This window comes from Python bivittatus, unplaced genomic scaffold (genome assembly GCF_059951505.1).
Source record: "Python bivittatus isolate LINGU-HERP-01145 unplaced genomic scaffold, Pbiv_v1 ctg000700_np1212, whole genome shotgun sequence".
Taxonomy (NCBI): domain Eukaryota; kingdom Metazoa; phylum Chordata; class Lepidosauria; order Squamata; family Pythonidae; genus Python; species Python bivittatus.
In genome coordinates this window covers 102077597-102103660 of record NW_028277098.1, presented here as the reverse complement: position 1 = coordinate 102103660, position 26064 = coordinate 102077597, and the positions used below count along the sequence as shown (strand labels likewise).

At 45.2% G+C, this 26064-nt stretch overlaps 1 protein-coding gene across 1 annotated transcript; it reads right to left on the bottom strand.

The window, feature by feature from the left end:
• Positions 1 to 3470: 3470 nt before the first annotated feature.
• SNPH (syntaphilin) lies at positions 3471 to 18119 on the bottom strand. Its single transcript, XM_025175011.2, has 4 exons — positions 18076 to 18119; positions 12315 to 12521; positions 8831 to 8980; positions 3471 to 4776 (listed from the first exon to the last, which is right to left on the bottom strand). Exons 1-4 carry the CDS (start codon positions 18117 to 18119, stop codon positions 3525 to 3527), a joined length of 1653 nt encoding a protein of 550 aa, XP_025030779.1. The 3' UTR covers positions 3471 to 3524.
• Positions 18120 to 26064: the final 7945 nt, after the last annotated feature.

Genomic DNA, 26064 nt, shown 5'->3' with positions numbered 1-26064 from the left:
TTAAGTGAGGACTACCTGTAGCTTTTTCCTGAAGGAGAGTGGGGTGGTAAAAATACATCTTATGGGAATTTTCAGTTTGGCTCTCCCACCACAACTGGCAAGGAGCATTGTTCCATCTTCCCAACCCCCAGTGCCCCTGGTGCCAGCAAATTGCTGGGAGCAGACAGGTCTTTTTCATCACATCAACACATTCTCCGTATCAATCCATGACTACCATTTATTCTTGGGCGTAAACCCACCACGCTACTGCTTTCCCCCAGGGAAATTAGCTTTACACATGGTGCCAAGCCAGGGTTTGCTTTATCATGATTTAATGTGTGTTAAACCATGGTTTGCAAAGCAGAGCAGCTGGGTTCGCAGCCCATGCAAACCCACACAAACAAGCCCACCATATGAAAGTTTAGTGTGATGAGTGAAGCCACTCAGCAGGCGGTTTGCTCCCACTGAGGGGGATCTTACAAGAGTTTGCCTTCCCTCGCAATAGTGGCCCTATCCAGGATCTGCTTTGCTCACTGTTTGCTGTAAATAGGGGTATTTTTTTAGCTCGGATGAAATGGCAGCTACGGAATTTAAGACGCCCCCTACCCCCCCTTCAAGTGGACATGGAGTTTAATGGCTGGTGTGGGTCTTCCGGGCTGTGTGGCCGTGTTCTGGAAGTTTTGTTTCCTAACGTTTCGCCAGCACCTGTGACTGGCATCTTCAGAGCGCAGGAGCACCGACAGGAGCAGTTCTCTCTGTGCTCGGGCACAGAGGGCACAGAGAGAACTGCTCCTGTCTGTGCTCCTGCGCTCTGAAGATGCTGGTCACAGGTGCTGGCGAAACGTTAGGAAACAAAACTTCCAGAACACGGCCACACAGCCCGGAAGACCCACACCAGCTATCATATGCTGGCCGTGAAAGCCTTCGACAATACATGGAGTTTAATCTCTACCCAGTTAGTTTCTCTACTCCCTTCTCTCCTGTCCTGGATTTTACAAGCAAACAACAGAAACCCAGTGGAGGCACATTTTCCTAGGCTGGTACCACGACCATTGTGCGTGTCCAAGCCCTAATCCAGCGGAAGGGTGGATCAAGCTGGGACTCAAGGCTCTTGCCTATTGGATGAGCAGAAGAAGCAAGCAGGTGGGGGAAAGCCGTATTCTGGAGCCTGCTCCATGTTTACCCTCTCCAATTCAGGAAGAGAATCGGTCTGGCCAGCATTGCTGAAGAGAGTGGGTCACTGGGGCAAACCACCCCCGGAGCGCTTCAGCTGATCAACCAGGACAGCAGGGTTCAAGTTTGCCAAAAGTGAACATAGTGCAAAGCTAAACAAAACAAACTTAAGGGCTTCTTTGTCCCCAGGAGGGAACAGCAGATTGCTCCATGTGAGGTATATCTCTGCCTTGTCTTCATCCCGGCCAGGCACCTTCCCTGGAGCACTTTCCAAAACACAGAGAACCGGGAAGGCGTTCCCAGCTGGCAGAGCAGACTCGGAGCAAACAGTTCAGAAGGTCTCATGAACGTGATGGGGGCGAGTGACGGACCGGCTGGCATCCTTGCACACCACACCCATGATTCGCTACATTTCACAACGTTCTTGGAGATGGAGGGAACGACGCCCGAGTCCTCTTTCTGCCTTCTGCAAGCATTTCTTGGAAGAAGAGAAAAGAGGGCCGGGCTCCAACAGGATGTGTGAAAGCCATGACTACATTTCCTCTAGCGTGTTTTGCTCCAACGTTGCGTTCCAGGATATGAGCCAACCGTTGAAAATGATGCAGCATCGTTTTGTCTCTGCTGATAGGACATAATCTGAGGCAAGGTTCCCCAAGGGTTAGCCTTGGAAGATGCAACATTACAATAGAGTGTCTCTTGTTCAAAGTGCTGAGTGTGCTTTTTCCATTCTCCTACGTAACATCAACTAGCTCTACTGGGCTGAGGATTGGGGGAGAGAAGAGTCAGAACGGAGGATGTGATGTTGAGGCTGGCCTACAGTTTGCATTATCAAATCAAATCAAATGGCAGATCTTCTTGCTAAGGGTCGTTCTAACACTACCCAAGGTACAAAAGTGATTGGGCATGTTCTCCCTTCACTATAAACACAAGGGCAGTCTGAATCATGGTAATATTTGTGCCAAAAGGGTGGTGTGTGTATGTGTGTGTGAAACGAAATTGAAAGTGTAGTGATTAGCAAACCCTAAGATGATTATTGGGGCTTGGGTCGGCTAAAAAGCATTGGGACTCATGTTACTCCAGCAAGCCTGCCCCCCGAATGGCCACATCCGCATTTGGGGTGTTCTTCAAGACTTCCTGCACCTTAACTCAGAAGTAGACATATAAGATCAAAATTAACATGGGAAAGAAGTCTGCAAGGAGACAGAATATGAAGTCCAGACCTCTTGGAAGCTGGAGGGGGGGAGAGGAAAGGGGGGGGAACGGGAATTTGGGGAGCTGCTGTCCCAACATCTCTGGGGTCTCCTGCTTATGGGAGGCAGGTATGGAACATCCCATCTGCTTCCTCTCTGCAGAAGGGAAGCTATTTTTCCTCTCCTGCGGTCTTTTTCAAACTTGGCAACTTTAAGATGAGTGGACTTCAACTCCCAGAATTCCCCAGCCAGCATACTCAGGAGCTCTATTGCTCGTGGTGGGAAGAAGGAAGGCGAGGAATGCCATGGAGCAGTTGCAGAATCTCCTCCACCACCTTCTAAGTCAATTTGGCAGCAGTTGGGGCCGTGTCTTGCTGCTGCTGTTTTGCCCCCTATCCTTCTCCTTCTCCTTCCCCTCTAGAAGAGCACAAGGGATCAGGGAGATCTGCAGGTTCTGCTGCAAGACAGACTGCTCAAAGGCAGTGTTTCTCAACCTTGGCCACTTGAAGATGGGTGGACTTCAACTCCCAGAATTCCCCAGCCAGCCTGGGGAATTCTGGGAGTTGAAGTCCACCCATCTTCAAGTGGTCAAGGTTGAGAAACACTGCTCTAAGGTAAGGAACAAGAGGGGAGCTTGACTTAAACAGGATGGAAGATGGGTCTCGAGAGGGTGAGGTAGACTCAGGGCTGGCTTTGAGGATGAACCTTGGAAAAAGCAGGAAAGAGAGAAGCAGGCTGAGACAGCGGGGAAACGTTTCCCTCTTAACTCCAAAACATTCAGATGTGAAGGGGGGAGAGAAGTTGGTCAGCCCATCATGTTGGAAACACGACGTACGTTTCCTGAAGCAAAACGACAATTTCCAGCAGCAGCAGCACCACCTGGACAGAGGTGGTTTTTCAGCAAGGAGAAGATTGCCCTGTCCTGTCCCCGGTGCCTCAGGGGCACCCCAGCAATGGCTTCTCCCAAGCTAGTTGCATAAATCAAGATCCAGCAAGTCGGGATTCCAGTCACGTCGCCCACGTGTGCACTAAATAAATAAGGAAAAAGAAAAAAAAAATCAAGTGTGTGTACGGGATTTACAATCATGGTCCCCTAAACCCTGGTTGCTCCTAGGGCGACTTCCTCTAGGGAAAGCAGATGTGTGCGCGTGACAGAACTGGCTGGGCGGGGGGAGGAGGAAGTCATGGCTGGGAGCATGAGCTGCTCATGTTGGTGACCGACCGGCAGCTGATCTTGCGCATGGAGTGCAACGCAACGGTGCAGCAGCCCCGCAGGAGAGAGCTGATGTTGTAGATGGGCTGACCCTGCCTCCGCTGGGAACGGCAGAGCCAGGCGACGGTAGGCACTGCTGGCACCACGACCGCCAAGAGATCCACAATGAAGTGACGGCTCCAGTACGTTTTGGGCTCGGCTGAAGAGGCCGCCGGGGCCGCCAGGCCCGCGGTTTCCTGGCCCGGCTCGGCCGCCTCTTCCTCAGGGGCACAGACGATGCTCACGGACGGGCTCGTGCTGGAAGGCTGATGCACAGCTGGGTTTGTGGAGACTGGCTGGCCGTCAGGCTTCTCGGCGGGTTCCCCAGCATTGACCACTACAGCCAAGAAGGGTTCGGCAGCCGCCCTGTCCGTGGGGTCCGAGCAGTTGGGGACACAGGTCTCTGAGCTACTGGGCTCAACCGCCTCCTCCATCTCAGAGGGCCAGCCTGAGGTGGGACTGCCCAGGCTGCCTGCTTGAGACTTCATGACTTTCTCCAAGATGGTGTCCAGATCTGGCTGGTAATGTCCAAAGTCTGTCTGAATGGCTTGTTCCTGCATGCAGCTGGCCTGCACAGCGGCCTCAACGCTCAGCTGAGATCCCATCAGTTTTTCGTAAGTGGAGCTGGTTGGGATCTGGGACCCCAGGGTGAAGGAGGTCTGCAGGGAGGCTTCGTCGGTGCCACACTCCACCCCCGAGGACAGGAGGCTGCTCTGGTCCAGCAAGTCTGTCCGACTCAAGGAGTTCTCTGCAGCCACAAAACCACTATCGGCCCCATCCTCCCCAGAGATGGTTTGAGAGCCGCCGATGTTCCTGTCCGCCGCTCCCTGGTCGCTCAACTTGGTGTATGTGGAACTGCGGGTGAGCGAGCGTGCGGGAGAGCCCCCTGCCGATTCGGTGGGCCCTTCCTCTTTGACCGTCCCATTCTGTGCAACCTCCATACTATGCAGCAACGTCTCCAGCTTCTTGTTCTGAATGTTGATGTCCACAAAGTACTTCTGGAGCCCTTTATCCTTCTCGATCAGGTTGTTCTTGACAGTGTCAATGACCTGCTTCAGCTGCTTAATCTCCTTCCGGGCTTCCTTGAGGGCCAGCTGAGCCTCCACCCGGTGGCATTCCTCCTCAATCCAGTCTTCCTGCATCCTTGAGAGCTGGGTCTTTAGGTCTTCAATCTCAGCATCCCTGCAGCAGACAGACAAGCAGATGGTCACTGGCCTGGCTAGGAGCATCACAAATCTACATAGGAGCACTCTGTAATATTCCAAACCCAAATACTGGGTGCCAAAGCACATTATTAGGGTTAGACCAGTGTTTCTCAACCTTGGGAACTTTAAGATGTGTGGACTTCAACTCCCAGAATTCCTCAGCCAGCAAGGTTGAGAAACACTGGGTTAGACCAATAGGTTAAATTCTACAAATAGGGCGGTGCTGATGTCTTTGCATAACCGACTTGCTTGTTTTTCTGCAATCCTCTCTGTACTTCTTGAGAGTAAAACTCACACAGTGCTGAATAGAGTTTCTGGTAGGCAGAGGATGATATTTCAGTGACCCCCTATAATCCTTTGGATATTCAGAAGTATCCTCTTTTCACTCGTCTTATGCCATGGGGATAGAGTAGGTTAAAAGAACACCTCCCACACTATGTAGATATCTCCATAGCTTATAAGATGGCCAAGAAGGGATTTTTTAAATGGGTGGCCTCTAGACCATGGATTCCTTTACAGCTGCCCACCTTATTTGCCATCTAAGGCACGCTCATTCTGCTAGGACCACAGGGTTAGATGACCTCAAGCTGTAAATCTTGTAATTATGTCTCTAGGCAACTCTTTCATCTTTTAGAATTAATTGGTTTTATATCCTGAAAATAAACCAGCTTCATTATAGTGACCAAAAGGTAGCATACAAATGCAATAAACACAATTTTCCATTCTGTTCACAATTCCTTGGACCCCAAGGGAATGCCCTCCAAATGGCAGAGCTAGTAAAGTGATTATGCTAGTAAATACAGACAGTCCTCTACTTACGAACTTTCGAGTTGTGAACTTTCGCCGATATGAACAAACCTCCAACAACTCTAAGAATGAAGGTCCCAGAAGGAAGATCCTGGAAGTTTACGACTTGCAGCATATGTATGCTTGATTGGACTTACAAACAAAATGGACTTACAAACATAACCTGTTTGTACGTAGAAGACTTTCTGTAGCATAGTAGTAAAGAGTGCTAGATCTCTGAGGCCATGTGTGTGAGTGCACTGATTGTGAAGCCATGTGTAAAATAATTGTCCCTATCTTAGGGGGCACAAATGGTTCTAGCCCTCTGCATTTTAAGCATGCACCCAAAGATCATAAAATATATTTACTTATTTTACTTGTATATTGCTTTTCCTCCCATAAAAGACAAGAAAACATGAAGGAAGCCACTAGAAGAAGTTATAAATAAAAGCATCACAATAACACTAACATACATTCAAACACTAAAGTTAATTACAAAAATTGAAAAGCAAAATCATAATCACTCTTAAAGATATGCCCTGGATGGCTGCAATTCCATAAATGCCAGATGTTGTTTTCTGATACAAGGCAGAGAGAGGTCAGCTCAACACCCTAACTGAGGCGCTACTTCTGGCCTAACACCGTGAGCCCAGCCCACCAGGGTTAGGGTTTGCAGGACCTTCCCAGCTGATCTTCTCTAGTGCACAAACAGCAATAGGCCCATATTGAAGGAGTTGCTGAGTATTTGGGTCCGAAGCCACTTAGGGTTATGTAAAGAAATGTCCACAATATAAATTAAGCCAGTGACTCACAGGAAACCAGTCCAGCTCTTTCAGGTCTGGTGAGATGTTGTCATCTAGCCACTCCTCTTAACAACTGGACAGTTATGTTCTGCACTGATTCTGGACCACCTTCCAGGGTCGTCCTAGATAGAATGCACTTAACAGTGGAATTATGAGGGCCTAGGTTAGAGATTCATTTCATTTCACTTTATTTTTTGTTGGGCTTATATTCTGTTTTTTTGTTCAGGAGCACCAAGTAGCATAAACAGTGTTCCCTCCTCCAGTTTTTCTAACAACAACCCCGTGAAGGTGGGCTGAGAGACACTGACACAGTCACCCAGGCAGCTTCTATGGCTTAGTGGGGATGTGAACTTAGTCTCAGGGTCTTCACCACCACATCATGGGATATCTCAGTCCAAGCAAAACTGCATCAACAAAAACTGGGCAGTGCTCACCTTGTCGCTAAGGCCACCTGGGTCTCTAGCAATATTCTGGATGGAAAGAGTGAGAATCCCCAGGTAGACACCTGTCCCTAAACTTCCAACGTAGGATATCTTCCTAATCCCCAGATCTCAGAACAACATATCCGCAGCACCTCTGTCTTCTGGGATTCAGTTTCCATTTGATGGTCCTCATTAAGTCCATCACAGCCTCAAGGCAACTGTCAAGGACCTGCACAGCTTCTCCTGGGTCAGCACAAAAGAGACAGTCCAAATCCCTGGATGACAACTCTAGCAGCTCCTTTAGATGCCGAACAGCACGGAGAAAGACTAGAACACGGTGGAGCCAGCACCCCATGGACATGGGATTCAGTAGAATCTTCTTGGCCATTCTCCAGTGGCGGTCTTACAGTTTATTTATTTATTTAGCAAATTTATTTATTTAGCAAATTTATATAGCCGCCTGTCTCTTAAAACGTGACTCTGGGCAGCGTACAATAGATAAAAACAATAAAAACTATAAAATACTGAAACGTAAATTAAAAAAAAACATAAAAACCCAAGATAGAGAGAGAAGAACTGTCATTTGACATTACACAACCGCTTTGCCGGCTCCCCATGGGACCCCCAGGGTTGATGGAAGAGGCCTTCCAGAAAGCTAACCGAGATGGGGCTACCCTCACCGCAGGGGGATGATGTTCCAGAGGGCGGGGGCTACAGCAGAAAAGGTGCATCTCCTGGGTCCTGCCAGGTGGAACTCCTTAGTAGATGGGACCTGCAGCACACCCCTCCTGCTCGACCTGCTGGGTTGGGTAGATGAAACCGGGAAGAGCCGGTCCCTCAAATAACTTGTTCCCATGCCATGTAGGACTTTAAAGGTCAAAACCAGCACCTTGAATTGCACCCAGAAGCAGCCAGTGCAGCTCGAACAGAGATGTAACTTGGGCCATCCTAGGGGTGCACATAACTGTCCACGCAGCTGCACTCTGCACCGGTTGAAGCTTTTGGATACTCTTCAAGCACAGCCCCATGTAGATCATGTTACAGTAATCCATTCTAGAGGTGATCAGGGCATGAATAACAGTGAGTAGAGCCTCATGGTTCAGGAAAGGGCACAACCGGTGCACAACACAAAGTTGTGGAAAGGCCCTCCTATCCACGACTGCCGCCTGCTCCCTGAGCAGGAGTTGTGAGTCTAGAAGGACTCCAAGGTTGTGGACGGGGTCTGTCTGGGGCAGTGCCACCTCATCCAGCACCAAAGATGGCATAGTCCTAGAACCAGTGGGCTCCAAACCCAAAGCCACCCAGCCTCACCAGGGTTCAGTTGAAGCCGGTTGTTCCCCATCCAGACCCCCACAGCCTCCAGGCACCAGCACAAAACATCAACAGCACTGCTTGGTTCACCAGGGGCAGAGATGCATAGCTGGGTATTGTCAGCATACTGATGATACCTCAGCCCGTGGTGACGAATGATCCCACCCAGCAGCTTCGTGTAGATATTAAATGGAGAGAGTACTGGGCCCTGCAGAACCCCACATAGTAAGGGCTGAGGGTGGGATCTCTCACTCCCAATCAACACCGACTGGTACTGGCCCCACAGAAAGGAAGCAAACCAGCACAATACTGTGCCGCCCACTCCCAACCCACGGAGCTGATCCAGAAGGATACCACGGTCGATGGTGTTGAAAGCCACCAAGGTCAAGAAAAGCAAGGACAGATTCGATTATTAACAACTGAAAAGCTTCACATTTGGCTTCCCACCACACAATAAACTCTGAACCTGGGTTAGTAAAAGAGGATCTCCTCTCTCCCCACCAAACCATTTCCTGTCCTAGCATGATGTCCTGATGCACATAACATGCTAGCGTAAAGGCTGGTTCTCCCAACAAGCTGTAAAGCAAGCAGTTCATCGCCTTGGTGGTGCGAGAGACAGCCTGTAACATCTGAAAGAGCTATGAACAGCATAAGATGCTGCTGAATCAGGGAAGGTGGAAACCCACATTTCTCTGCCCTGGATGCTAACCTGTCCTGCAGCCTCTCGTGAGTGTCTCTCAGCCTGGCCCGCAGGTGCCGTATGCAGACCTCTTTCTGCTGGAGAGGAGTGAGATATTGCTCAGGAGTCGGAGGCTTGATCCCATGGTTATCGCTGCACAGGAGGTACTTGACGGGGCGCCTGGAAAGACAGGAAGACATAACTGACAAGCAGCCACCCCTTCCTTCCTTCCTTCCTTCCTTCCTTCCTTCCTTCCTTCCTTCCTTCCTTCCTTCCTTCCTTCCTTCCTTCCTTCCTTCCTTCCTTCCTTCCTCCCTCCCTCCCTCCCTCCCTCCCTCCAACTTGCCCAGCTGTTCAGTAGCAGGTGGGGGAGTGATCTGCCCCTGAATGGTAGTTCAGCAGGTCACCATGTGGCCTTATAATCATTCACGGTCAAAAGGGGAAGTGTTGAGTTCAATGGGTGTGCAAGGATATTCATCGGCTCTCACCCACACACATGTTCACACAATTGGGTCACCTTGCTGTCCCTCCCTTCAGCCAACTGTGTTGCTACTAGTCCACTACCCAGGTGTGCTCTGAGTTCAGGCTGTGCTTGGTTCAAAAGATGTTCCCTTTCCCTCTAGGTTTCCAAGAGTGGTGGAAAGCCCCAATCCTGGTCTTCTCCTTGTTCTGGGCTGAGTGAAGCAGTAATGTATAGTAGACAAAGGATACAGAATGGATGGTGGGGTTGGAGGAAACTGGATGGACATTTAGGACAAAGACAGCTCTTTAGTCTCACAACATATAGGACGCATGCCAGGTAGAGACTAGCCAGGCTCCTGACTTTATTGCCCCATCCCCAAATTCATGGGCAACCACCAGAACCAGCCTTCTTCTCACTTCTAAGTGTGGTGGACCTCTACAAAGGGGAGAGCTGTTTCTGTGGTGGCCTCCCTGTTTATGGATTCCTTCTCCAGAGGAACTCAACTGACACCCACACTAACATAATTTCAGCACCAAATGAAGACCTTTCCATTTTCCCACGCTTTTAAACTGGCTTTTACCTGCATTTTACCTGCTTTTCCATGTTTATTGTTTTAGTCTTTCAAGGACTGCCTTGCAGCTGCCTAGTTTATATGGTGTTTTCATTTTGTAGTGTCTGTTTTTATGCAGACTATTTTTTTTAGTATGCATTATTATAAACAGCCCAGAGAGCTTCAGCAGGTGGGTGGCTTTAAATATTTAAAAAAATAAATAAGCAAATAAATACCGCAAATAGACAAGAGAAGCAGCTTAAAACACAGTTCTCATAAGAGTGATATTCTGTTGTGCAAAAGGGCCTTCCTGGGTTTAGGACGTTTCAGAAGACCGGTGTCCAACCTGGTCTGTGTCTTGAGGAAATCTTGGGAGGGTCTCCTTCAAGACATGATGCCTCCACCACCATGTTATGGCATGGGGCAACTGAAGAAAGGGAACATTTTTTCCTTGGGGGGGGCTCTTTTGATATTTATGGCATCTCTGTTAATTTGTTTTAAAAAAAGGCTATTGATCTTGTGGTTTTCTTATATCATAAGCCGTTCTGAAAAGTTATTTTTAAATGACTTGGTTGAAATGTCTGAAATAAATTAGTAAATAGGCAGACTTTTGTATGACTGAACAGCCACATGTTCTTACTCAATATGAATCGAGTTTGCTGAAGCCAAGGGTGAGACCATGATTACTTGGCAGATCGAATTTGGCTAGTGAGAGAAAAGAGTTTAGCTTGAAAAGATTGCTATGAATTTTCTGGCTGATTAGCAGCTTGCAAGAATATTAGAACGTGGGACCGAAGCTGTCTTGAGACTAGCTTTAAATGCCCATAAATCTGACTGCACCAGATCAGCTAACAAAGAATATCAGATGGTATATCCTTAGCCAAGACCATGTTTGCATCATGGGTAGATGCAAGGAGAGGAAGTCTCAAAATCTTTGTTGGGAAGGCTTGTGATTCTCTCCTTTCAAACACTCAAGATTAGTGTTTTTCAACCTTGGCGACTTTAAGATGAGTGGACTTCAACTCCCAGAATTCCCCAGCCAGCCATGCTGGCTGGGGAATTCTGGGAGTTGGTCCACTCATCTTAAAGTCGGCAAGGTTGAAAAACACCACTCAAGATGAACTTGCTTACCTAGTAAGAGCTGTATCGATGCCATAGAGGATATGCTTACACGGAAATTTCAGGAGTGTGTCGGCAGCATGAACCAGATCAGCTGCAGATGAGGTTTAAGCATATAAACGGAAGAAAAAACGCAGACTGAAAATCTGCAGGCTCACCCCAAACCAGGGACTGGCTCTTAATAGGAAAAAAAAAAGCTACTTTCTTACGTTTCGGAGCATATTCGCTTACATGCCTCCAATGAGGGGCTGAGATTTGGATTTTAGGCTGCCCTTTTTTCCAACCTTCCTTGTATTTCTATGTCAGTCTCTTCCAGACTGGTCCATTTGGTGACTTGATTTGCACAATGTGCTTAGCTTGGTTACGATGTTAAACCTGTTTCCTGGGTTTGCACAACAGACCAAACCATAAGCAAACAGAACAGGCTGCATTTGCATAGTATGCTAAGCCCAAAGGAGAAATTTAACCATGTTATGCATGTTGTGGGAATGCAGCAGTGAGGTCCTTAACTTAGATTATAAGTGTGTGGTATGAAACCTGATGGCTAACCTTCTACCCTCACACCATGTGCTCTTAAAAATAATACATATGCACAACAGTTCACCTCAAACATAGCAGCATTTATATGCTTTTGTAAATCAATGTCACCCCAAGGAAAGATATATCTTTTTTTTTAAGTGCTGCTCAGTCCACTAAAAGTCTGTATATTACATCCAGATATAATTCTTTATCATTATCATTATTATTATTAAATTTTATTGGCTGCCCAACGCCAGTGGACTCTGCTCAAGGTCAGCGAGGGAGATTCCTGACAAAACAGGAATTTAAATTCAGGTTTTTCCAGTCCACCTTCAGGATGTGCTAAACATTTGTAGGTCAACATACCTGAAGAAGATCGCTAGATTATCATAGCTGGAAGTGAACTGCACCTCAACTATGTACCCATATTGGCCCTTCCCGAAATGTTTCATGCCACTCAAAAAATGCCTTTACCAGAGGAAGAGGCTCCACAGTACCTATACTGGAATATTGCTTGCAAAAATGTGACTAATGCATGTAAAGTGTTCATTAGGAGAAATGGGAATACATAGGTTATTTTTGTATTTCCTTTGAACATGGAAATACATAAATCCATTTATTTCTTTATTTATTAAATTTATATGCCGCCCATCTCTGGGGGAGATGGGCGGCATACAAATTTAATAAATAAATAAACAAACAAATATGGACAAGTGCAGCAAAAATGGGACAGCATGGGTTTAAGGCTGGAAAAATGCCAAGCAGTTGCCCCCGGACTGGGCAGGGTTGGCCCTTCAGCTGGTACTGCCAGCTCAGCAGTGCCCCCTGGGGGGGCGTGACTTTTCCAGGGACCCCGGGGTTACCTTGGCGTGGGACTGCTGTCGCTGCCCTTACAGGAGCCGGAGTTGCTGCTGCTGCTGAGCGAAGAGGTGCCGTAGGTGTCCCGCATGCTGACGGGCGGGGAGGGGCGCCTGGAGGCAGGAAGAAGAGGCTGTTTCTCAGTCGGAGTGGCTGGGGCTGTTGCAGACTTAAAGAGCGAGGGCGAGCCACTCCTTCCGTAAAACTCACGGCTTCACCAACCCAAGGGGACGCAAGGGCACAAGACAGGAAAAGAAAATCGTGATACAAGGTAGGACAAGTACGAAGGGGGGGGGTCACAAGGGAACATAGTGAAAGGGGGTGCAAGCTGGGTGGGAGCAACAGCAGGCCCAAGGGGGGGGTCTGTAAATCCCAGGGCTAGCCCAGCAGAAGCCCAGAGCACACCCACCTGCTTGCGCTCCTTTACTCAGCCCTCCCCAACTAGGCATTCTCCAGATATATGGACCCACTCCCAGAATTCTCAGTGATGGGCATGCATCTAGGGCAGTGTTTCTCAACTTTGGCAACTTAAAGATGGGTGGACTTCAACTCCCAGCATTCCCCAGCTTGTCCACCATCTTCAAGTTGCCAAAGTTGAGAAACCCTGATCTAGGGAATTCCAGGAGTTAAGGTATTACCTATGGAAGATAGAAAATGAAACTACTAATATCACGATGCCTCTATGCAAATCCACAGGGCAACCCATCCTTGGAATACTGTTGTTTTTGCTGGTCATTGGATCTCAAAAAAGGAGACTTGTACGACTGTTTGGAAACCATGCAAAAAAAGGGGAGCGAACACAGGCAGTGACCTGGGGCAAGTCCCTTGATGTTTGAGAACTTTGAAATGTGAAAAAAAAGGCAAATAAAAGTAGAGGAACTTGTTGAAGATGTGCTAGATCATACAGTATGCATATCCATGTAACCTGCTCTTCCTTTTCGAGTTTAAGCAAGTTTACGCAAAGCACAGAAAAGAGATGAGAAGTAGTGAGGAAAAAAAATTAAAGCCCAAAAATAAGAGAGAAAAGGAAATCTAACTAACTCTAGTTTATACTGTCACTACTGTTCCACACAAACCATTCTCTCTATTCTTGCAAAACATTCCTGCTTTCATCATGTCCATCTACCACAGTGTTTTTTCAAACGTGGCCATTTTAAGAGGGGTGGACTTCAACTCCCAGAATTCCCCAGCCAGCCTTTTTTGAGATCCAGTGACCAGCAAAAACAACAACTGCTGGCTGGGGAATTCTGGGAGTTGAAGTCCACCCCTCTTAAAGTGGCCAAGTTTGAAAAACTCTGATCTACCACTTCATTCATTTCCTTTTGTTCTCTCAACTTCTCACCTCATCAGTTCCACCCAACCAGGATTTTCTCACTCTTCCCCTTCCTCTTGACCCATTCACTCTTCTTTCACATATTTATTTTGCAGTTTGACCCTTGTTCATTGTCTCTTTGCAACCAAACCACCTCCATGTACTTGTTTTGTGCTGGTCACTCACTTTGGTATTCAGTCCACATTCATTCAGCACCCATCCATCTTGACCTTCTCTCTTGTTTTATCACACACACTTCTTAAGTACCCCACTTCCACTGAGTTCAGCTTACTTTATGTTTCTCCTGTCACACCCACCTCACACTTCCGTATAACAAATGGCACAGTAACACACTTTTATACATGGCTATTTTAACTTCTTTCCATATTCATTAATTCTTTGCAACAGACTGCATACAGCATTTGCATGTCTTAAAATGTCTCCACTCACTTTCCCATCTTTAGTAAACTTTCTACCAATGTGTTATGAATTCATCTTGTTTTTCACCATTTGTTTGTTAAATTGGTTAGTTTTATTTGGGTTTAAATGCTACTCCAGTCATGTCTGACTCTAAGCAGCTCACAAGATCTTGTACTGGACAATGTAATAATACAACTGCGCAGAAATCAACCATTATGTCAGCATACCTCTAACATCCCCACAAACACTGCTTATAGATATATCCATAAATACATTCAACAAGGGGACATTACACATCCTTGTTTTACTCTCTCCCAATGTTGAACCATTCTTTTTGTTCTCATGCATGCTTCGTTTTCACCATACACATACCACATTCATCTTCAACTCTCCATTTATGCAAAATACTCAGCCCCATTTATTTTGTCTCATGCTCTCTCTAAGTCAAGGAATATACAGTAAACTGCCTTCATTTTTATACTTCTCAGTGACCTGCTGAAGAACAAAAATCTGGTTATGTCTTTTCCCTGCCTGGCATAAATTTTGCTCATTTTTACTTTTCCTGTCTTTCCAGCCAAAATTCTACCAAACACTTCCCCAGTCTCACTTAACCAGTGAACTCCATGTAGTTTTTGCATGTGATCTGGTCGCCTTTCCTGTATGTTCTATATTATAAGGAAACAATAATGGCATATTTCCAGATGCAGCATTTACCCATGTGTTAAAGAAATGGCACAACGTATCCATAACATTTCTTTACCTGCAGACTCATAGCGTTTCAACGTTCTCACAGCATTTATGATTTCCTTTCCATAATTTTTTCTTGGGCACAAATATTTATAGCTTTCATTTCAGTTCCGCTCTTTGACAGATCACCATCATTGCCCTACAAATCTATGAAATACACCTTCAAACATTCCCTCACTTCAGTTTCATCCCAAGTCATTTCATCATTTTTATTTTTAATTCCTTTCACTCTGCTGGAGAGTCTTTGTTCAGCCTTCTTCATGTATTTCCAGAGCAGTTCTTTATTCCTACTGAAATTACTCTGCATTTTCTCCACCACTTTTAATCTTAACTATTCTTGCTCTTTTTTTACTACTGTTTTTGCAACTATTTTTCTTTCTATGTATATATATATTATACAGTAACTTTCTCTAATCCTCAATTTTTGCAGCAGCCATTCTGTTACAGCATTTGCCTTTTTTTCTCGCCTACAGCCTCTTCCACTTCATCGTTCCTCTCAGCATCCCTTTTCGTAGTAGAGCTCCAAACACTTCTGTGACCCTCTGTAACATCATCTTTCTCCCTCTGTCCTAGCAGTTTCCAGATCCTCTTTCTTCAACTCCACTTTTCACTCATTCTGTTGGGAGATTAAACTACCTTCTAATACCTTTTCATAGGATTCTTTCTCTTTTTCCAGGTACTCTACCTCCCCTCCCCTCTCATTTCATTTTCTTTCCTTTTCTTCCATGTATGTTTTCCCCCAAATTCACTCTTGAAGACCAAAGGGTGGTCTGTCCCACCATCAGAAGATGGTGTGGAAAATGGAGCTTCCTTGTCATGACGGTATGTCATCCAAAGAACCTGAATGGTAGAAGATTTGGGGCAGATACAAGCAAGTGCTTCTTCCTACAGCCCACAGTAAAATTAAGGAAATTTCATGTATGAAAAACACTAGGCAGGATGGCTATATTTTGTCACAAGGAATGTGCATCCCCTTTCCAATGGCAAGTGAACATGAGCACGGGGTTACTCCTGCGCTCACATATCTTGCTTATGAGTTTCCCATCAAGGCATCTGTTGGCCTCTGTGGAAAATGCTATGTTGGACAAGCCTTTGGCCTAATCTGACACACCTCTGCTTCTGTTCTTATGGCCCTCCTTGAAGAAGCTTGTTGATCACCTACACAGCTGCATTTCAGCTACTGTCTTGGGCTTCTAGCAACAATTATTTTTTGCTTTTTTCTAATCGCTGCTAATATAGCTTCAAGTGCCATTTTACTGACGGTGTTTTGAAATTGGATTATATCTGTAATGTTATTACACAATTTGATCTGAAGGTGCTGGAAATCACCTGGTGAATTCATCATGTGCAGGTTCACGTTTCTGGTTACCGTACATATGTTTGCATGACATATTGAACCAACCACATTTTAGGCTGGCATGTTGTAGAGCTTTAAATCATATGATTAGCTAATGGCTCAGTCTATCATCTGAATCCAGACAACTGGAATGAATAAACCATGACTCACTTAACCATGGATAAAAATGCTGCCCTAAGACAGCCACTGTGTGCCTATCATGTGCTATATCAAAGCAAATATCTTTATGGCTTAATGACTGCCTGATTCACACAACTTGCTAAAGCAATGGCTGAGTTTTCCATAATATACAGAACCAGAAATTATTCAATCTCACTTTAGCCCAACCTAGCATGCCGTCTTAACTGAGCGAGTAAGTCCCCAGAGTGGTGAGTTTAAGATATGTTTGAACCAACAACAGTTGGCTGTTTCTGTAGCTTCAGCTCCCTGCTCCTGGGGTTCCTTGATTGGGAACCATAACACTTTTGACAAGTCTGCAACTTTTTTTCCCCACAGCAATTAATACAGGATTAAGTAGAATTTTCACAGCTACAATTCCCAGGTTCACTGGAAAGAACTTTAAAACTTGGGTTTAAACAGCCTTAAGTATACAGCTTAACATCTTTCTTTCTTTCTTAGCTTTCGAATTAGGTCTCTGTCTTGTGAGAGGTGTGCATATATAATCAGAGGGAGGGAAGACTATCTGATTCTCCCAGGCAGGATAGTTTAGAGATATATTCCTGATATATCTGTTTGTTCTTGCAAGTTCCTAGGGAAAGGGATGTCATCTCTTCAGTAGAAACTGAAGTTTTGTTTAAACCAGCGTTTCTCAACCTTAGCAACTTTAAGATGTGTGGATTTCAACTTCCAGAGTTCCCCAGCCAGCATGGGAGTTGAAGTCTGCACATCTTAAAGTTGCCAAGGTTGAGAAACACTGGTTTAAATCAACTTCTCTGTGCCCCTGAATCTATTGCTTTTTACCTCATATGAGAAAATTAAAAATGATCAGCATAACTTCCATGAACTGTTCAATCTTAATAGTTAATAACAGTAAATATTAACAGTGCAGCCAGGCACAAGAGCCAGCTCCAGACAAGGAACTGGGCAAGATCTCTGGAATACAGTGGACATTTCGCTATGTACACAGAAGCCTTTAGCACTATGTTGGTCCAGGTTTCATTTTTGTGTGAGGTCAACAAGCTTGATTTGAAGAACTCTAAGTTTCATTCTATTGATGGTTAATTTTGTGTTACATAGTTATCTAGTTGTTTTACTCTTCCATAGAGAGTGTTACACAATTTTAAATTCATCCATTTCAGTGGGGGAGGCAGTCCTGTTAGCATGGATGACTAAATCCCATATTTTCCAAATTCCCAAAGTATCCTTCAGCGGGGACCAAATGTTCAGGGGTAACCAACCTTCCTGCTGCTGAAGAACCTTGCCTCTGCCTCTGCAGAACTAAACTGGAACAAGTAGTTCATGCATGTAGAAGGGCAGGCAAGCATGTTACTGAAACATGGGCAATAACACATGTGCGACATTGTATAGTGTCACCCAACAACCCTCTACTTCTGGATTGGTTTCTCTGATTCCAACATTCATTTTGGAGTTTTTATCAGAAGCCACATAGAATAAGAAGGACCAAGGATGTCCACAGGGATAATCAAGATGTCAGCTTTGATGGTACGATCAAAGCTCTGCCCATTTTTACGTGTGTCACATATAAAAAGTGGGCGGAGTTTGATGCTCTGTCACAGCCAACCTCTTTACTTTTTTGAACACACCATACAGACACCCCTGAAAAGGACCTACCCCGTCTACTAGCAGATAAGATCTTTCATGGGATAGCATTATGGAGTCAAGGGCAAGGGAGGTGCTTTGCTGTGAACTGACCAAGAGTTGCTGGAAACCCACCTGCCATAGGAGGGAGAAAGAATCCAATCATATTTACCTTCGGGATCCCGTCGAGGGTCTTCTGCTTCCTGGCAAGGACATAGCAGTCAAGCCACAGATCTTGGAAGTGGAGCCAAGGCCAGCTGGGATGGGGAGAAAATGAAAACAAGAGAGAAAGATGGAAATTCAGGGTGAGAATCAAGGCTGTAAAATCTAGCAGGTGAGTTCTGGGTTTAAATCCAAGTTTTTCTTTTTTCTGGGAGAAAGCTTTTCCTATTCCATCAATGAAATATTGCAATAAAGAGGAAACCCTCAAATATATTCCATAGCTCGCATGCTTTTAGAAAACTTTTTTAGTTATCTATGCTGCATGTTGTTCCAAAAAGCTCTGAATGCAGCTGAATTGCAATCGTCACAGTAATGCAACAAGACATTGTTCACTGTGTTTCATGAATTTAATTTGAATTAAATTTAAATCAAATCCAGTCCTTATCTTGGCCCCACCTACTTTGCCCTAATCCCTCCCTCCCTTTTTGAAGCACAGGTTTCAGTGCATCCTTCAGGAGCCACAGAGCTGAGCTGGACGGCTTCACTTTGCCTAGCTACTTTGCTTCAACAAAAGATCTGCACGTGGGCATAACGTTAATGAAAGCCCACTGAATCAGCCCTTTTCACACGGTGTACAACGGTGTCTTTGTTGCAGCATCTAGAAGCAGAACTGGAGGTTACATCCCATGAAGAGTGGTTAAAGGAACTGGGGTTTGTTTTGTTTGTTTTATATTTTTTATCCTGCCTTTATTATTTTTATAAATAACTCAAGGTGATGAACATTCCTAATACCCTTTCCTCCTCCTATTTCCCCCACAACAACAACCCTGTCAGGTGGGTTGGGCTCAGCGAGAGGGACTGGCCCAAAGGCACCCAGCCGGCTTCCATGACCAAGGTGGGACTAGAACTCACCGTCTCCTGCTTTCTAGCCTGGGGCCTTCATCGCTAGACCAAAGGGGCTCTTTGGCCTAAAGAAGAGAAGGCTAAGGGAAGACATGATAATGGTCTTCTAATACTTGAAGGATTGTCATAGGGAAAAGGGGGTAGATTTAGTCTCTGTGGCTCCTGTGGCTAGGACAAGAATCAACTGTCCCCTGGGGAAGTCATGGGGGCTCCATCACTGGAGGGTTTCAAACAGGTTGGCCAACCATTTGTTGGGGGTGGGCTGAGGATTCCTGCCCAGATTCTACAAAGCCACAGCAAAGGGCCAGTTGATTGAAAGCTCAGTCAATGCAAAGGGCCCCTTCAATTTTTTGCACAGTCTACTGGTTTATAAGTCTGGTTCTCTTTTGTCTGTTGACATTAACCCAAGGTTTAGTTAATCATGATTTGCCAAATTAACAGAGGTTGGATTTCAAAACACACTGTACCTTACCAAGCCTGCCACATTCTGACTTAGCATGTTGTGAAAGCACAGAATTCCTAGCTAGTTAACTTTCAGGTTTTTTTGGGGGGTGGGGGTGGCTTTGATGGTTATGTGTTTCATTAGGCAATTGGGAAGAGCTGAGCAAGGAGGATTCCACCTCAGGCTTGATAACTGTTATGTGTTATCTTTAAGAAATCCAGGAGAACAGGTAAAATATCAGATGAAAAAATGAAACTATTTTCAAAATGTGCTTAAAAAAGGAACTGGGGAATTGCAGAGCAGCCAGTCTTGCATCAATACTTGGGAAGATTACTGAGTAGGACATGGAAAGATCCATCTATAAGAACCTCTTGAAAACAGGGCAGTGACTACCATTAGCATGGATTTGTCAAGAACAAATTTTCTAAGCCCAACTTTATTTCATTTTTTTTAATTGGGTAATTTTAAATTGATTGTGGGAATGCGATGAACATTATCTGCCCCAATTTTAGCAAAGCATTTTGTAAAGTACCCCAGGGCATTCTGATGATAAATCAGTTAATTGTGGCCTGGATGGCGCGTCTATCAGCCAGATTGAAAATTGTGTTCAAAAAGTGTCCTTCAGCAGTTCCTCATCAAACTGAAGTGAGATATCCAAGAGTGCCAAAGTGTCTGGTCTTGGGCCCAGTTTTTATTAATGACTTGAATGAAGAGGTACAGTGAATGCTTATCAAATCTGTGGATGACTCAAACTAACTGGGATATTGAATAATCCACAAGACAGCAACACACTCCAAAACTATCTTGCAGATCAGGGAAATGAGCTGAAAATAAGAGAATAAAATTTGACAGGGTGAAATGCAGAATTATTCACGTAGGAAAAAATAAATGAAACGGGGTGAAGGATACCTGGTTTGGAAATAGCACGTATGAGTATGAATCACCACTATGACAGGGCTGCTAAAAAGGCAAATGAATAGTTCCACTGCATTCTGCATTTCGGAAGGACTCTTCCTTGACTCTTCTGTTCAGTTTTGGGCACTTTAGGAAGAAATCAGAGAAGCTGGAACAGATCCGGGGGGGAGGGATATGTTAATAAGTATCTGAGGAGGATCAAACAGATGAAACAGGTCAAGATCTGTTGTCTATTATCCTGGAGTGCAGGACACAGAACAAGAGCCTTAAATTAGAGAAAAACAGGCACTCGGAAAACTTCTTAATGGTTCAGCGCTTGAACCAGGGAAGGAGGTGATCAGCTCTGCTTTCTTGGGCACGTTACGTATCATAATTCCTTTCCCAGCAATTTTCTTTTGACCAAAGATGCTATACATGGTCACTGGTTCTTGCTGCAGAGAAAGATGCCCTTAACTTTACACTGCACGGAGGAGCAGCGCAGGATATTCCTTCTTTCAGCGGCCATGCGTTCCTTCCTTTTCCTCTGCTAAAAAGAGAAGAGATGCTGGGAGTTTTCCGGCTGAGCACAGAGCTGGCTGCCTTGATGAATAAGATCGATATTCTGCCTCCCCAAGACACAAAGCTGGAGGGTGGGTGGGTGGGGGGGGGAGAGGGGCAATGCGCCAAGATTAGTCATCACCCGGCTTGCTTGCATGCTGTGAATGAAGAGATGCAGCCAAAGCGGTGCCTGCGGACTGCAGCAGAGAAGGGGGGGAGTGGGGGGGGAGCCGATTGGTTTGGGAGCATCAGCAGCAACACACAAAGGAGGGTGGGAAGGATATTTTGGTTGCACAACAGCCACAAGGACCCAGGCATTCAGGAAGTGCCCTTGCAGCTGCTTTGGCCCAGCCTGCTCAAACAATACCTCGTCGAGCCATCACTGACCCAGGGGGATGACTTCACACAATATCCACATCCACATCCCAGCTAACCAAGGTTAACCCTAAAAAGGCCTATCGTACCCTGCGAAGGAGCTGCTAAGTCTTTCCCTGAGCTGGCTATGAGTGCTGCTCTGCTGCACAAACCAGGGTGTTTCCACAGGCAGTTCAGAGGACTCAGTGCTAAATGGAGCTGCTGAGGAGTAAACTCCAGTGATCTCACTGATTCCTTGGTTGCGTCATCATGTCAGTGGTGACCACATAGATGTGTTTTCTCCATGATGATCTGCCTCCAACCTGGCCCTTCAGGTCTTCTAATGGTACTCCCATTGGCACTGTAACTGAGTCCATCCGCCTCGCTGCTGGTCGTCCTCTTCTTCTCTTTCCTTCCACCTTTCCCAGCGTGATGGACTTCTCAAAGGAGCTCTACCTTCACATTGGTTGATTATGTTCCATCAAGTTAGGGTCAACTCTTAGTGACCACATAGATAGACTTTCTCCATGATGATCTGTCCCCAACCTGGTCCTTCAGGTCTTCCAAGGGTGCCCCCATCACCACTGTAACTGAGTCCATCCCCCTTGCTGCTGGTCCTCCTCCTCTTCTCTTTCCTTCCACCTTTCCCAGCATCAGAGCCTTCTCCAGAGAGCTGGGCTTCACATAATGTGTCTGAAATAGGATAATTTGATCCTGAGAGATCTCAGTGGATTTTTTTTCAATAAAAAGGCACAGGCTTATTGCACAAGAAGGTCTAATACACTTTAGCTCACTTCGTTGGATGTGTGAGTGAAACATCAGCTAATTGTGCAGCAATTCACTAGGGTAGGCTAAATGGGCTCGGATAGTTTGGGTTCAGTATATTGTAAGAACACCCCACTTCTCACCCTCTTGAGTAAACCAGGCTATCAATTTAAGCCTATATTTTATGTTTTGGCATAGCATGTTAAATGTGACACACAAACAGACTTTAAACTTAGTCATATTGTCTTGTGCCACTTATACATTCTTATGAATCAATTCACATCTGTCTGTTCATCACTGAAGTATTAAAAATGGGGGAATGAATTCATCTCCTATACATATGGGCAACCACATGTTACATTAAACACACAGTTTGACGTTCTGCTAATTTAAATTAAATGAAATGGTTAACCGGAATATGGCATGAGGATATAGTTAAATTTTCAGTCCTGATCCACTCCATATATGTGTGTACGTATGTATGGTGTGTGTGTGGGCGCACACGTGCGCAAAGGCGCTGCACTAGAAGCCAGGAGTCCTAGTCCTGCCATAAGCATGAAGGTCTCTTTTGCTTCTGCTCATTTCCTTAAGAGGTCTCCATGCTCCATGTTGCCCATCTCATAGCCTCTGCCAATTTCTGAGGGTCAGAGCATTTCCTTAGGGCAGTGTTTCTCAACCTTGGCCACTTTAAGAGCGGTGGACTTCAACTAAGACCCTAAGGCAGTGTTTCTCAACCTTGGCCACTTTAAGAGCGGTGGACTTCAACTAAGACCCTAAGGCAGTGTTTCTCAACCTTGGCCACTTTAAGAGCGGTGGACTTCAACTAAGACCCTAAGGCAGTGTTTCTCAACCTTGGCCACTTTAAGAGCGGTGGACTTCAACTAAGACCCTAAGGCAGTGTTTCTCAACCTTGGCCACTTTAAGAGCGGTGGACTTCAACTAAGACCCTAAGGCAGTGTTTCTCAACCTTGGCCACTTTAAGAGAGGTGGACTTCAACTAAGACCCTAAGGCAGTGTTTCTCAACCTTGGCCACTTTAAGAGCGGTGGACTTCAACTAAGACCCTAAGGCAGTGTTTCTCAACCTTGGCCACTTTAAGAGAGGTGGACTTCAACTCCCAGAATTCCCCAGCCCTGCTGGGGAATTCTGGGAGTTGAAGTCCACCCTTTTTAAAGTGGCCAGGGTTGAGAAACACTGCCTTAGTCATTTTCACTTTAGTCAGTTTCCAGACTGTTTTGCTGGTATTCTCCTTTCCTTTCAATTTCCTTTTTCTCACACTTTCCTTTTCTCCATCACTCTCTTCAATCCCTACATCCACTCATTCTGACAGTTCACCAAATCTTATTTTCTAACCTGCAAGTGCACGGTCCTTGCCTTCAGCCTTTCCACCATTCAGCCACTACAACTGCCATCTTGCAAACACACACAAACACATCCCTGCGTACACATCCCTGTACATCTATACACTTACATATCCATATCCATGTATCAACATCTGTCTATAGCTCTCGCCACACAACTCTCCAAGAGCCTCTAAGGAACAGAATATTTTGAAAACGTCCTATGCCAGAGTTTAAACTCTAATAATTTCCAAAAAGCTTGAACTACACTTTCTGTTCTCCCCCCACCAGCATGGCTGGGTCTTTGGAAAGGTGAGATTAGAGAGATCCAGATTGCTTGGAAATACAGATACAAATCAAAAGGTTGGGGCTACAAATTTCTTTCAGGCTTTCCAGCTGGAATCCTGTGGGATATATGGGAAAAGGCGACTGTAATTTGAAAGAGATTTGGGGATCTAAAAAGCCAAAGTTCTTTCATGTTTCGGCTGACTTGTGAAATGGTGACCGTGGTGCAGCAAGCCTCTCGCCCTTAGAGCTCCAGCAAATGACCACCCCAAACTAACTTGTGCTAGCTGTCCGGTTGCAATACAGGAGTCTTCTGATTTTTTTCTACTGTCTGCTCAGTGAGATTTGATTAAACTTAAAATCAGTGAGATTTTCAGTCTGCGTTTTTTCTTCCGTTTATATGCTTAAACCTCATCTGCAGCTGACCTGGTTATTGCTGCCGACACACTCCTGAAATTTCCATGTAAGCATATCCTCTATGGCATTGATACAGCTCTTACTAGGTAAGCAAGTTCATCTTGAGTGGTGTTTTTCAACCTTGGCGACTTTAAGATGAGTGGACCAACTCCCAGAATTCCCCAGCCAGCATGGCTGGCTGGGGAATTCTGGGAGTTGAAGTCCACACCTCTTCAAGTTCCCAAGGTTGAGAAATACTGCTCTATACACTGAGATTTGAGAAAGTCAGCATGTTTCCATTCCTGTTTTTTTTTTTTTTTTAAACTGCAGCACATTCTCAAAAGTGAGTTTGCCTTTCAGCTCCAAGGCAAGCCAGGCTGGTCCTTTTCTGCTTTGATTTGGTATTGTGGGAGAAGGCAAACAGGTTGTGATGGGAGAGGCATGGGGTAATCTGCTCCTGGCTTCCTGACATGGGGGACAGAACCCTGCAACATATGAGTGCCACAGACATATCTTTAGTGCTGTCTAGAAAAATGAAATCTACATTGATTTACGAAGGACGGGGTGCTGAATAGGAAGCCCCCACCAAACTCTATAATGCCTGAATTGCTGTGAAGGGCAGGAAAATTAGGAGAGATCTTTGGGAGAACAGTGACTCAGCAATGAGAAGCTGTCACTGTAACAGCTGCAAACAAAGGAGAGGAAAAAAAAATAAAGACGGAGTTGCAGGATAGAAGCTTTAGAAGATGATCATACCCTGGCCGTTTATTTATATCCACAGTCACCAATTTTTTCCTCTCTCTCTGATTAAAATGTTGCACACACACACACACACAAATTCCAAAACTGAAATCAGCTGTGCAGATGACTGCATATTTATTTTGCACAATATGTTCTTCTTTCTGTGGAAAGGGGATAAAAAAAGATCACCTACTAGATCCTTCTTCTGCCTCCTGGCTCAGCCCTCCTTCCCTTAATTCCTGCAGTTTCATCAGGCACTGCTAATACAAGGCAGCTTTCCAGTCTTATGGACCAGGGAACTTACCAGGGAGAAGAAACAAAGAGTGTAAACAGCGTATTAAGTTCCACCTCAAAATACAACTCTGATGACAGCCTTGCAGACATTTTTCAGTCTATGCAAAGCTCTGTCTTTAGCAGGAGCATGGAAACAAAGTCCCAGGAGTACAGGATAGAAGATGCACTCCAAGGAACGTTTGCTTCCATTGTGGTTTCAGTGAACAGAAAGCAAGCTTATTCTTTGAATTGAAATCAACTAATCTGTGACATGGATATAGGAGGCTTGGACTTATATGTTATTTATTGGTTTGTTTATAATGTTTTTATCTTGTTTTTCATCATTGTTAGTCACCAGAGTCATGTATTTGAGATGGACTGCCATATAAATTGAATGAATGAATGAATGAATGAATGAATGAATGAATGAATGAATCCCACATCTAAGTTACTATAGTCCTGGGGTCTTGCTTATCTGATTCTGTCATAAGATTTCACTAGTAGACCCCCAAAAAAACCCTTCTGTCCGCAAGCCTGACATAATCACAGCCTCAAACTTCTGCAAAATTTTGAAAAGGGGGTCCCTGGTTGTTCCAACCTATGCCGACAGTTGCCACAATGACACAAACATGACTTAAGAGATTATCTGGCGCGCACTTTGTGTGAGATGGGCAGCTATATAAATATCATAAATAAATACATACATACATACCTACATACATACCGTGGACTGATATTTATAAGTAGGTTCACCACTGAGTGAAATCTAATCTTTTTGCAAATACTCTGAAGAAGGTATTTTAATTTATATTGTAACTATGGCATTTCAGTAAGAAAACACTGGTTATGTATGCTTTCTTTAAGTTGATTATACCGACAACAGTTTATGTTCTAACTCCTGAAGCTAAACAGCTTTTTAGCTGAGCAACTAAAAACAGCAGAAAGGCGTAAGCCTTTGACAGTTATTTTTGAAGGAATATCAGAGTTTTTTGCATGCACATATAAAGAAAATGAAAGCAAGAGGTCTTTGGAATTAGACAAAGGCGGGT